Source organism: Crinia signifera, chromosome 2 (assembly GCF_055691185.1).
Source record: "Crinia signifera chromosome 2, ASM5569118v1, whole genome shotgun sequence".
NCBI classification, from domain to species: Eukaryota; Metazoa; Chordata; class Amphibia; order Anura; family Myobatrachidae; genus Crinia; species Crinia signifera.
In genome coordinates this window covers 135,225,191-135,239,581 of record NC_139218.1, presented here as the reverse complement: position 1 = coordinate 135,239,581, position 14,391 = coordinate 135,225,191, and the positions used below count along the sequence as shown (strand labels likewise).

At 42.7% G+C, this 14,391-nt stretch overlaps 1 protein-coding gene across 2 annotated transcripts in view; it reads left to right on the top strand.

The window, feature by feature from the left end:
- ETNK2 (ethanolamine kinase 2) overlaps window positions 1-14,074 on the top strand; it is a 53,366-nt gene extending 39,292 nt beyond the window's left edge. For both annotated transcript variants that reach the window (XM_083172868.1, XM_083172869.1), the window contains exons 6-8: window positions 4,098-4,258; window positions 10,260-10,333; window positions 12,040-14,074. In XM_083172868.1, the coding sequence (XP_083028994.1) occupies window positions 4,098-4,258; window positions 10,260-10,333; window positions 12,040-12,118 (314 nt within the window). In that variant the 3' untranslated portion in view covers window positions 12,119-14,074. The remainder of the gene's footprint in view (window positions 1-4,097; window positions 4,259-10,259; window positions 10,334-12,039) is intronic.
- The last annotated feature ends 317 nt before the right edge of the window (window positions 14,075-14,391 follow it).

Below are 14,391 nucleotides of genomic sequence, written 5' to 3'. Positions count from 1 at the left end.
ACTTTTTATAACAGTCACTTAGGGTAAACGATACGTGTCCTACAATACGGTAGCCAGTATGTTGTTAGTATTGTACCAGGCTGCACCATGTACAATTAGGTCCGGCATGCTCCATAAAAATCTGCCTATGTCTTAAATTGTGTAGGAGGAATGGCACAACTCTTTAACAAGAAAGACATAGTGCGCCCCCCCCCCTCCCCCCCCCCCCCTCCCCCCCCCCCTTAATTTAGCTCATAGGACATGCTAAAGATTTGTTTACAGTGAACATTTGTCTATAACTTAATCTCTACTTTGGACAATAAATTAATAAAAAAATGTAAAATACCATGTCGGGTTCTCAAAAATAAGACTTTAGTACTGTATCCATTATGCTCTCTATAATATTTAATTATTTACTTTAGCATGGTTTTCTACTACGGTTACAGGGCCTTATTCTGGTTCACGCTTAGAGGCAATTCCTTCTCAAGTGGACAAAACCATGTGCACTGCAGGTGGGGCAGATGTAATATGTGCAGAGAGAATTAGATTTGGGTGTGGTTTTTCTTCAAAGTGAGATCTATATTGCAGTGTAGAAATAAAACAGTTAGTATTTTCCCTGCACAGAAACAAAATAACTCACCCAAATCTAATTCTTACATCTGCCCCACCTGCAGTGCACATGGTTTTGTCCATTTTAGAAGGAATTTGCCTCTAAGAGTGAACCAGAATAAGGCCCACTGTGCAGGTAGCAATTGCTTTTGGTACAATTCAACATTACAGATTTTTTTTTAATTGTGCTACTATTGTCATTTTAGTCAAAAGTCCTCCCTGGGAACACAGTGAAAATCCACAATAGATATAGGGCAGGTTACAGTAGCAATGTTGCACTTTCTTTTAATTTAATTGAAATATATTTTTTCAATGCCTGGATTTATTTTGATCATTTCTTTTTACTTTTTTTCTTTCCCATGCTCTGGCAGCCCTGCTGGCATGTAGTTTGTACAAGTGCCAGAATATCCAAACTGTTTAAAAGGGCTTGCTGGGATAGTACCGCATAAAAAAATGTTGAATCTTTCATTTTAAATTGTATTCCACTAACACCCACTGCACACGTGTTGGGTGCATTTTTTTGTGACTCAGACTGTGTCTCACTATAACAGGGCGGGGGATTTAGAAAACTCTGCATTTTCCTTTTACACTGTGGCATGTCATAGCCTAATGCTGTTAAGCTGGGTGCACACTATACGATTTGCGTCACCGTCGATAGCATTAGCGATATTGGTGGTGCCTCTGGACGAACGTTCAACGGGTGTTTTACGATATTGAATAATATCGTTGTCGATATCCTTCAATGACGTCACCTGTCCCCCGGCTGAACATATTCAGATAATAGAGACGGTCATTAACGACGCGAGAACGTGCATCCTATTGTAAGTACACACTAGAGCAGGCATGTCTAACGTTGGCCCTCCAGATGTTGTGAAACTACACATCCCAGCATGCTTTGCCACAGTTTTGCTATTAGAGAATGCTAAAACTATTGCAAAGCATGCTGGGATGTGTAGTTTCACAACATCTGGAGGGCTAATGTTGGACATGCCTGCACTAGAGTATATGCACGGTAAATCGTTTACAGAATTAGCATAGTGTGTACCCGGCTATAGACTCCCTGCCTGATGCAAGTCCAGACTATGAGCACATGGGTTTGCATCACTGTTTTTGGGGAAGGTGGGGTGCAGCTGTTTTTAGAAAAGAATTTGTTTTTTAAATATCATCATCAAATTCATGGGTCTCGGGTTGTGACATCACAATATAATTTGCTAAAAAAAACTCATCTTGATGCAATTTATACATATCTTCATATCCCTTTATGTACTAACTAGTGTTTAACTGAGGCTTTGCTTGCGTGGATGTTTGTTATTGCTCAGTGGAATTCATATGTGCCGAGTGTAAAGGTTTATCCTTTATTGCTCCTCTCCCTGATGTCACATCCAGATAATGCATACCTTACTTTCTTTCTAGGTCATTAATCTATACAATAGTGAAAATGTGATCCAAATTATCCAGTAGTATTTCGGTGAGGCCAGATCTTTGAAGGGTAATGCTACAGCCAAAGGGACCAATATAAACATGTCCCCCAGCTGTGGCATTACCTTATAGACTAGTGGTACCTGGTGCTAGTTTCAAAAATACTAGCACCGGAAAAAAAAAATCCATTTTTTTTCCAAGAGCCCGGTGCTGGTTCTTTAAAAACAGGAGGAACTCACACAATTTTCTCCCTGTATTTTTAGAACAAGCAGCAGCTCAAAGAGCCCAGGGTAGGTAATTCTTAGGAGGGGAGGCCCAACAATTTTCCTTTCCACATTTTTAACTCTTCCTTTTTCTTTTAACACTGAGGGCAAGATGTATCAAGTTTCGAAAAGTGATAAAGTGGAGAGTGATAAATGTGTTCCCTATATAAATAACATAATAATAATAAAATCAACCAGTCAATTAGCTCCTAACTTCCCTTTTTTTTGTTTATCACTCTCCACTTTATCACTTTTTGAAGCTTGATACATCTGGCCCAGAAGCACCACACGGATCAGTCAGACTTCATGGGTAATATGTAATAGGATGCGATTGTTTAGTCATCAATTAAAATCGCACCAATTTGCCCATGTCACATGTGCGATTTTCGGCTGAGTTTTTAGTAATAGTAATGTGTGATTGTTTTAGTAACTGTGTGTAGTTTTTGAAATTTGAAAAAAATAGCTTGGGGTGTCCTGTCCCCCCTTGAGCATAGCCAGCCCTCTTTGAGCCAGTCCTGGTTTGAGAAATACGGGGGACCAAAAATGTAGGGGTCTCCCATATTTTGGAACCAGCACCAGTCTTCAACAGCCAGCAGGGTCAACTTTGTGGGTGACCCCAATTAACATTGCGGTCAGGGAGATTAGATGGTTCATCATAGGACTCCACGTTAAAGTCCTAACATGGCCTCCTATGATGAGAACTGCCCATAGACTGCTCTCTGACTGATGGTACAATTTATACCCCTGTAACTGAATGTACCAGGGAATACTAACTGTGAAGACATCAGTTGGACAGCAGTCTAATTTTGTTTTTAATTTCTGATCACCATTGTAGCCACATCATATGATATGGTTTAATGCTTCGATACCAAACAGATTTATTTATCCTATGGTATATTCCACACCTTGTTGTTTACCATCAATAAATTATCCAATTTGATCCTTGGTTACCCCTGAAGAAGTCCCCATGGGACGAAACGCGTAGGGTTATTTCAAGCAATGTTGGACAAATGTTGGATCAAGTATTGAAATTTTATGTGAAACCATCTATTGGAAGAAATATTTTATACTGTTGTTCAGAATAAACACTTTTTACCATTGTATTTTTTCGGATGAAACTCTAAATAGCGCACTTCTATACCCTTCTTCTGGAATGTGATCTTTTAAGATAAAGGTTTTTTTTTTTTTTTTTTGGTGTAAAAAAAATCAGTAAATTTATTCTGTGAAGGGGCAAGCTATTTTTATTCATGTTCTTGCAGCACATGAATATATATGACATTTAAAAAATATTTTTTATACATATTAGTCAGCAGGGGGCGGGAAGCCGCTCATTAGATATTCACTGCACACTGGACCCGCTCATTACATATACATGAGCGGGACCAGTGCAGTGGCTCCCTCCACCTGGTCCCATGCCAGCTCTCCCGGGGGCAGCTTGTGCTGCCTGTGTCCCCAGAAGCCCTCCTTCTCCCCCACACATTCTGGGGCAGGCAGGTAGGCTTCCATCTCCCTGCCTGCCGCCGCCCCCCCGGCTCTCTGCGGCAAATATCGCTGTCAGGGGCAGTGAGCCCCTGCGGAGTTGAATAGGATGAGAGGAAGGGCTGGCAGCGAATGCTCCAGCCCCCTGGAACCCTGCGAATGTGCAGTGAATCCTAAACCGGATTGGCTGCACATAGCGATAATGCTCATTGAATACCTGCCATAGAATTTGATGGCAGATAAGAACCACTTGGCCCATCTAGTCTGCCCGTTTTAAAGGGCTACTACCTAAATTAGTGGCACTGCAGAGGTAAGTGATTATTCTATACCCTCTGCCTACATTTCTAGGTGTGAGTGAGCCAGATTATCGGTTGTTCCCTGACAGACAGACACAACTAGAGTGGCTGCGCCATTACTTGTGTTCCTGCAGAGAGCTGAAACAAGAGGAAGAGGAGATACAAGACAAGGAAGTGGAAGATCTCTATGTTCAAGTTAATCAGTTTGTACTGGTGAGTTGGTGAAAATGTGTACAATAGTAAATATAATTAACTACATTGCTATGTTTCACTTACATGAGATGTATAGTACAGGTATTAAATAGCAACTACATTATTTACGAGGCTGGATTTAAAAGTAACGCCTCCACGTATATAGATTTTTTATTTGTGAACGCATTTCATCACTTTTTTTTGTACATGATAACTCTGTCTATGTAGTGCACTATTCACTTTTCAACGTAGCCTCCATTCCTCTCCACACATGTGTGCCAATTGAGGAGTAAGGCAAACCTGTCGGGGAAGAAAGCTGGTGGTTGTTGTCCACACCAGGACTGATCGGAAGCTTTCACCTCGTTGTCAGAGTTGAAGTGTTGACCCTTAAGGTGCTCTTTCATCTTTGGGAAGAGGTGAAAGTCACAGGGCACAAGTTCGGGGTTGTACGATGGATGTGACAGAACCTTCTTGAATTGCAGGCGGTACAATCCTCTTCCCAAAGATGAAAGAGCACCTTAAGGGTCAACACTTCAACTCTGATGACGAGGTGAAAGCTGCCTTTCGGTCCTGGTGTTGACAACAACCACCAGCTTTCTTCTCAAATGGATTTGCCCAACTTGTCAAGCGTGGGCGCACGTGTGGAAAGGAATGGGGACTACGTTGAAAAGTTAACAACAAAAGACAACAAGAAACCCTTCTGGGACAATTTTTTAGACCACAATACAATGTTAATGTGATGTCATAAAAAAAGGGAGACCCCCCGTACAAGACACCATACTTTAACTCTTTGAGAACCAAGTGAATTTATCAAAATACGTGTGAAAATTGCCAAGCAAACATTTTTGTTCATCATAATGACCTATAATTCTTACCTTATATAGGAAATATAATTTTTTACACAACATTTTTTTATTTAAATTTACATAACAAATGTGAACAACACTGGCATTTTTAGCAGATATTTTGCACCTCTCTCTCCCAGAGATGTTAATAAAAGTCTTCACCCCCACATCATCCATAAACATTCTTCCACCTGACCCCTCCTTCCCTGGGAGAGGTAAGAGAAACAAATCTTCCAAATCCAGCCATACCCATACATTCCCAACCACACCTTGTGCATTCTAACTTTTTTCTTGAAACAAAAGCTACCAACCTCCTATCATACACTACCTTACCCCCTTCACACTCTCTTCAATGCATCCTTACATATGTGTAATACTCTCCCATAACCAAAAACAAATCCCTTCTCCACACTATACCTCCATACTTTAAGTCTACCTCTACTATTCCCACAAGATGCTCAACGACACACCAGTCACTCTCCCATTCCAACAACCTCATACTTTGCCAACATTAAATCGCAGCACCATTAAAAAGCTATGGCATCAAGCTGCATGTAAACCATTATAAACCAAAATCCTTAAAATACCAATCGTGAAGGAAAGAGAAGCCATTAAGAACAGAGGAAGGGAAGATCACCCACGACCCATTCAGATGGTGCCAAAGATGACTCCAACAGATCGCATCTAATGTCCCCTTCTCTGTCTCCAACATCACTTTCACCTTGTGCAGGATCAAAACCGCCACCTCTCTATAGAGGAGGACTTTTCCTCTCAGAGACATGTGACACACGCATTCCATGCGTGGAACCTAACCATTAAGCTAACTACATAAATTGTTCATAAATTTAATTCTTCATCCCACTTTATTGCTCCTTAAGCCGACCAAAAGTAACTTAGCCCCAAAAGTATGGGAATGCCCAAAGCTTCTGGCACTGCTTCATAAACTTTCCATTAAAGGGACACTCACACAAGAAGTGGTCCATAGTCTCCACCTCCCCTAGACATTGGACAATAGCAATCATTGGCACTATTAAAAATGGAAGGTTCTCATTAACATAAAGCCTCCCTTGGAAAGAGAGCCAGGCAATGTCCCTACATTTCAGAAGGATACTTTGCAAATTTAGAAACCAACCACTTCAAACAAACACCACCCGGGGAATCTTTCAGAGCCAATGAAACATGGAAATTGGATTGCAAGATTCTCTTCCCGAACCCTTTTGTAGACATCGGTACTTGTGAGTTATCTGGACGCCCGATTTTTTGATTGTATGCCTTAAGTTAAGGCATACAATCAGATACGATGCGATGCGATATCGCATCGCATCGCATCGCATGCGACCATCGGATGCGATGACCCGATTTTTCCATAGGAATCAATGTTAAAATGATTCCTATGGAAAAAGGGGTCCTTTTCATACCCCTACTATCCAAGTGGGCATGGAGTTGGATATAAACCTGTGGCGAGCGTAGCGAGCCACCGAGCCCGAAGCGTGGCGAGCGAAGCGAGCCCCGCGAGGGGACGGTATTCCGTGTCCCCTCGCGGGGCTCGCTACGCTCGCCACGCTTCGGGCTCGGTGGCTCGCTACGCTCGCCACAGGTTTATATCCAACTCCATGCCCACTTGGATAGTAGGGGTATGAAAAGGACCCCTTTTTCCCATTGAATTCCATGTTAAAATGGACTCAGTCCATTTTAACATTGATTCCTATGGAAAAATCGGGTCATCGCATCGCATCACATCGCATCCGATGGTCGCATGCGATGCGATGCGATGTGCCCGATCCGACCCGATTTTGAAATCGGGCGTCCGGATAACTCACAAGTACCTAGACATCTTACATCACCCACTCTCCATCGCAATTTTACCTTCAGGTACTGAATCACGTAGATCTAGAGGTAGCCACCCCTGGCCTGGAGACTTTTCTCTTGACCCTCCTCTATACATGCCCATATGAAAGGGATCACCCATTCCCTGAAACCATCTACCCACCGAGGGAGAGTCCCCAAGAAGAGACTTTGACTTTAAAAAGTTGTTAACAAAAAAGATTTTAGTCCCAGGTGCAAACAGCAATGCACATGGCTCTGAACTTGGCCATAACAATGCTCAAATGCTCCTTGTGCCGGCTCCTCCTTAGCAATCAATGGTAATGATGCACATGATATTGATACATTGCGCAGAGGCGGCAAGGACAGCAGTACTGGTAAATGCAGGGAATCGGGACATCTGTCAGAATGAACTTAGGTCTACAGTCATTAGGTCGACCCCACTAGGTCGACTGGCAGGAAGGTCGACCTGACTTAAGGTCGACATGGGCCAAGGTCGACATGACTTAAGGTCGAATTTGCATAAAGGTCGACATGAGGAAGGTCGACTGGTCATAAGGTCGACATGGGTTTTTCACTGTTTTTTTATCCGAATGTCGACACAGTCGACATGGACACAGTTGGCAATGAGAATCGGACCCTCGCTTCGCTCGCTAATCTTTCGGGCACACTATTTTATTCTCCCACCACGCCCTAGTGGATGGTAGGGCATGAAATACCGCCTGTCGGCACATGTCGGCTCAAAAAACAGTGAAAAACCCATGTCGACCTTATGACCAGTCGACCTTCCTCATGTCGACCTTTATGCAAATTCGACCTTAAGTCATGTCGACCTTGGCCCATGACGACCTTAAGTCAGGTCGACCTTCCTGCCAGTCGACCTAGTGGGGTCGACCTAATGACTGTAGACCTAAGTTCATTCTAATAGATGACCGCATCCCAAATGCAGTGGGGTATGAGTCACAATGTCGACTGTATAAAGGTCGACATACATTAGGTCGCCCACTAAAGGTCGACAGGGCTTAGGTCGACTCATGAAATAGGTCGACAGGGCTAAGGTCAACCGGGTCGGAAGGTTGACACAAACATTAGGTCGACAATGGGAAGGTCCACATGAGTTTTTCACTTTTTTTTTTCCCGAATTTGGCCGTAAATCCACATGGACACCATATCAGTGTACTACGTCCCCTCGTCTAGCTCCCCGCGCTCACCATGCTTCTCCCTCCACACCCTAGTGGATGGTAGGGTATGGAATACTGCCTGTCGGCACAAGTCCGCTCCATAAAAAAGTTAAAAAGTCATGTCAACCTTTTGACTGTCGACCACTAAATGTTTTCTTATTAGTTTTCATGACTATAGATAGTATAGTATTTTTTTTTAAATGTCTTAGCAGATAATACTGATGTGATATGATAATCGCATTCTGATTACGAATGGGCTATGCTCTACAGTTAATAATGGAAAATAATAAATAGGTATAAAAGTTATTGGAAGTCACATTGTGTATAAAGTTTATTGCATGCTAATTGCATTGATTCCAAAATATAAAACTTGAATAAAACAATTAGTAAAAAATTGCAAAGTGTATGCATCCTTTGAAGTTTTTAAAAATAATATATTCATGTTCTCACACTGGCAGTTATTAATGGTTGTCAGATACGTGTCACTGAATTGAAACAGGAAATTAAAATAAAAAGAATTAAAAAGGTCAGCAAAAACAAATTCACATAACACTGTTGTTTGTAAGTGAGGGGGTGTGAGGTGAGGTTTCCATGGTGTTACTGCACAGTTGAACACTGTTATTTGGCTGGGCAATGACCAAAAAAGTTCAGCATGTTCCTGCTTTAAACACTGAATGACGGGGAAAAGGAGCGTTCAGAAAGTGACCCGACCTTTCATACGCTGACAGTGACAAGTGAGAGTACTTAGAGGAAAACAAATGCAAAATATTTAGCAGCTGAACTAAAAATGCTGTATTTGTCCATACACTTTAAAAGAAGCAGTTTCACAAAAAAAAAATCTATCTAACATTAACCCTCTACAACTATTAAGCTGTGTACACACGGGGGCGATTTCAGCATATATGGCTGGCAATATGGTCGCTGAGCGGCCATATTGCCAGCGATTGGAGTGTGCACCGGCGATAACTCGCCGGGTGCGTGCTCCCGTTTTTTGACCCCCTTATGATCGCTGGTCGCAGTCTGGTTTAAATTAATTGCAATTTTTGGTACTTGTGTATTATCACGGCGCCCCCGATATTTAGTCGCACGATTTTTGATCGAATCGCATGTATGAACCCGAAGCGTGGCGAGCGCAGCGGTACGCGTCCTCCGACCTTTTCATACCCCCACTATCCACGTCAGCGTGGAGTTGATTTTATATAGTGTGGCGAGCGCAGCGAGCCACCTAGCGTGAAGTGTGGCGAGCGGACGCATATACCTGTGAAGTAATGCGCGTCCCCTCGCGGGGCGCGCTGCGCTCGCCACGCTTCGGGCTCGCCACACTGTATAAAATCAACTCCACGCCGACGTGGATAGTGGGGGTATGACAAGGTCGGAGGACGCGTACCGCCGCCGCTCGCCACGCTTCAGGTTCACGTTAATACTCTTTAAAAAGAGAAAGGCCCCACTTCATCCCATCCCTTCAAAGGTCCAAAGGGCCGATAAAGGGAAAAGGGAACATTCAATTCCACCCATGCCAAAGCTCAGATGGACTGCCTCTTTTCCCCAAGGGTTGGCCAAAACTTCCCCATGGCAATGGATTCTTCAGCTCTCCCCAGGAGAGAGCAGCCCATAAGGGTCCTGCCCCTATGTCTGCACAGATTCTGATGATATAATTAACGATATTGACCGCACACACTGGCTGATATCATTCATGTGACATCACCCACCTCCCCGCTCCGTACATGCAGTTGCTGATGATATTTTCAGATTATACTGCATGTACAGACAACAGGGGGAGTGGTTAACGATTAACGATATTGACCGCACACACTGGCTGATATCATTCATGTGACATCACCCACCTCCCCGCTCCATACATGCAGTTGCTGATGATATTTTCAGATTATACTGCATGTACAGACAACAGGGGGAGTGGTTAACGATTAACGATATTGACTGCACACACTGGATGATTTAAATGTGATATCGTCCAGATTAGTGACTATATATCGCACAGCCTAAAGGTTATGAAAGATAGGAGATGTATCTGCCACTAATGTGCCCATGGTGAAGTGTTCACCTGGGGCTCAACGTGTTTCATCGGGGGGCTTTTTCATGAAACAATTGATCATTTATCTAGATTACATTGTCACATGAACCACGATATATAAATACATTTCTTTCTTTCAGGCTTCTCACTTCTTCTGGGGTCTTTGGGCTCTCATCCAAAACAGATTTTCAGACATTGACTTTAATTTTGCAGGGTAAGTAGCTACAATTATAACTTCCTAGAAAAACTCTTTAGATTTAAGCAGAATGCCAGTGACATCTGGTGTCTAGTTTTTGGTATTACACCACAAAACAGCAACATTGAGAGTGCGTTACTTTGTTGGGTGGGGGGGTGGGATTGGTAGGGGTTTTTCAGCACACAACCATTTCAGTAAAATAAGACAAATCTTAACCAACAATACCCAAAAATTTGTAGAAAACAATATATGTCCTTGACCAGGAGCAACAAATACACTGAAGTCAGTCTTGGATCATTGTTCAGGCAAAGCAGAGGGTTATTGAGACCTGTTTGCAAAGCTGCTTTTTAAGTAAATGGACAAAACCATGTTGAACTTGGGGGGCCAAATGTAACGTGTAGAGAGAGTTACATTTACATGCTCCGGCTCCTGCCAGGCGGCGAAACCCCACACGGCCAAGAAGCTGTGCCGCACTCAGAAGTTTACAATGGTGGGGATGGCCACAGCCCAGCAGCCCTCCTTTCCAGCGGTGGGTGGTGGGGCTGTGGCCGTACCGTGATAATGGACACAATCGTGTCTATTATTAACTACTGTGTGCGGCACGGCTTTTGGCCGTGCAGGGTTTTTTGCCGCCCGGGAGGAGCCTGAGCGTGTGAAAGGGGCCTAACTGGCTGCAGCCTGGTAGAAAATGTTTCCCAGAAGCTCTGATTTTGTATAATTTACAACCAAAGCAACTGGGCAGCAATCTCTACTAGCCTAATGCTGCCCATACATATGTGAGATATTGCATGCAATCATTTGATTTCGGCCACATCTGCCCGATAAATCGAATGATTGCATGCATTTTTAAGGGGACATTCGGCGCGATGCGCAGGCACGCCGTCAAATGTCGCATCGATAAATAATATGTGCTGTGCATAATATTTATCGAATTGCATGAGCAAACGCATGTGGTTTTTAACCACATGCGATTACTCAAATGCAATCAGCAGCAGGACCGAGGAGCGGGAACGGGGTGGGGACCGGAGCTGGCGGAGGAGGAGCGGGCACGGGCGCTGGCGGGGAGTGGGTACCTGAGCGCTGTTGACTGTGGAACTGGAGACCGGAGCGCTGGGGACCAGAGAGGTGGAGCCTGTGAAGAAGCACTTTCACGGCAGCTGATGAATTTGAAACACTGGATGGCCCTCTGATTGGCTGAGGCCGCTGAGAGAGAGAGCTCTTTTCAGTCAATCAGCGGCCGCCTGAATGTTTGGCCGCTGATTGGCTGAGAGAGCTCTCTCTCTCAGCGGCCTCAGCCAATCAGAGGGCCATCCAGTGTTTCAAAGTATCTTCTGCCGCTGCCGAGTCCTGCCGCCTGAAAGCTCCTCCGCTCCAGTCCCCAGCTCCGGTACCTGCTACACAGCCGCCACGCCACCCCTCTTCCAGCACCCAATGTCCATCGCAGATGGCATGCGACATCGGGTGCTGCACTGGGCACCACTTGATGCGTTGTCCCATCGCATCTGATTGCATAAGTGTATAGGCACCATTACAGTAACCCCAGAGGCACCACCAAACCCCTGCTCAAAGGCCCCTAGAATTGTGGAGCCCTAGGGAAGCTGCCCAGTAATCCCATGCATTAAGATGGCCCTGCTGGTCATTCTGTTTTTTTGTACCACTTTTGTAGTAAGCATCAGCAGTCAGTAATGGTGTTTCATGATTTTCTTCTGTGTCTTCTGTATCAGGTACGCTGTATTAAGGTTTAAACAGTACTATCATGTGAAGCCACAAGACACAACGCTGCTACTCAGGAATAAGGAATAGATTATTATCGGAAAGTAAGATAAAATCTGGATGTCAAGGAATCTGTTGAAGGTTGCATAGAGCCCATCTGGGTATTGCTGCACCCTGGCATCTAAACAAATTCAAATTTTGATTAATAAGAATTTTTGACCTTTGTGTTGTCACATGCGGAGTAGAACTTTTAATTGCTGTTATTCCAGAAAGTTTGCAAAATATGCTTGTAGATTAACATATAAAACCTAAGAGGTTAATCCAGTTATGTGCAAAAGGTGGGAGTTGCCACAAATACACTCAGCTGCAAGCAATTTCCTGAAAGTTAATCCATTAAGTTTGGTTGTTAATTGGATCGACCCCTACATTGTGATCATTCACATCGTACCATATTGTTCAACATTTAGATCAAAACATTTTTTAAATAGCTTAATTGTTTGTATAACGGTTAATTATTACCGACTATCGGAACATTTTCGACAGTCAGAAATACTGCCCAATTCGACAGTCAATGTTCAATTTTGTGGCTGTCGGAAACATTGGAACGGCCGTTGATTGTCAAAAACGGCCATGGGTTCGACAATCTACTGGATGTTTTCAACAATGCAGATTTGATCTGAACACAGAGCCGCTGGCCATGCCCCACAGCGGCAAAACTGTTGCTGCGTGCGCAGGGTCCACATTCCTGTTTTCTGTAAGTTGGGAAGTATTAGGAAGAGCCAAAATGGACCCAAATAGCTGATTGTGTCCGTGCACCTTGCCCTTGTGACACAATAGAACAATATTTTGCAAACAGCGCAGTATGAACCTGTACCAGAAAGCCTATAGACAGAGTGGGAATACTACTGGATATAATAGTTTTTTTCCAGTTAAAGTGGCCTTATACACTTTTAATCTGTAAATGCTCCTGCTGGAAAATAAGCTTGGTTATACTCTGTTAAATAGTATTATAAGCTACGTGTAAAGAGTAACTATAAGCACATAAATGCTAACTGTTTCTAACTTCTTAGTACAGTCCCAGGTTTTAAAGTTCTATTCTTATGCATTAAAGTGGATTTATTTTTCTACCTATTCTTATAATATGGGGTTGATAAATTATTACTTATCAAATAGCAGTATTTAATTACAAGAAATATTAATAACATGTTCATAACAGTGTAGTTCAATTAAAAACATCCCCCCCCCCCCCCCCCGTGCAATAATATATTTTTTTAAATCTAAAAACTTTTGGTACGTCAGTATCCTGTCTATATAAAAATGTCCATGCTATATAATAAAAGGCTTACGCTTCTCCTCGCCTCTAAGGGGTAAGTGTTTTACAAGTCGGGGGGCACTAGATAGTACCCGATGGAGCAATTCAAGAGTTGCTCCATTAGGGAGCACACTGCCACTGGTGTTGACATTCCAGGGGATGTTGTTCCATCATTGTAACAGGCTGGTAACTAGTAATGTACATAAATGCCAAGTGTTAAGTTTCCAGAAATTGTTAAGAGTATTTTCTGGATCACAATATATAATTCCATCTGTGATAAACATGAACTAATTATAAAATTATTAAAAAATCTGGAATGATAGCTATATGTTTGTGAACAAAAATCCAATCTGTATAAAGGTGTAAAGAAACATCACATTTGTCATGTAAAGATTGCAAGATACAGCTATCCTGCAGCACTCATTTCTGTTCCTGTTATGTATGTTATACTGTACATGTACCATTGGCCTGCACTATGGAATCTATGCCGCCTTACCAATAAACAGTGATAGCATGGTTAGCTTCTGCTAGCGATATCTTTAGCGTATTCATTTACATCTCCACTAGATTTTGAAATGAAACAGAAAGAACAATAAGTAACTATGAAAACTTTAACATCATTTACGTTGTTATGAAGATAAAATCTAAATAAAGGAAGAAGCTCACGTGCCATTTGTATCTTTACTGACTAGTGATGTTTGTTCTTAACAATAAAAAAACTTTTGTCTAAAATATATTCGTGTTTGTGATTCAACCTTTATAAAATGTATGCTTCCCTTTCCGATAAAACATTGGGCACGAATAACGGGAGTTTTCCTTGATTTTTCACCATGTTTCGCAGATTTCTTTCATTTTCTACAGGATATCCAATTAATTCTCCAATTTAAAGAATACGGTGATAGGAGACCCCCATAAAGAGTAAAATAGGGCAAGATAAGGAGATATGGATCCAAAACATGGGTGTCTACCAGATATTCTGGAAGCATAGATGAGTAAGTGGTTATAGCATTTTTTGTTAACATTCTCCTGTTGTCAGAATATATTATCTTGT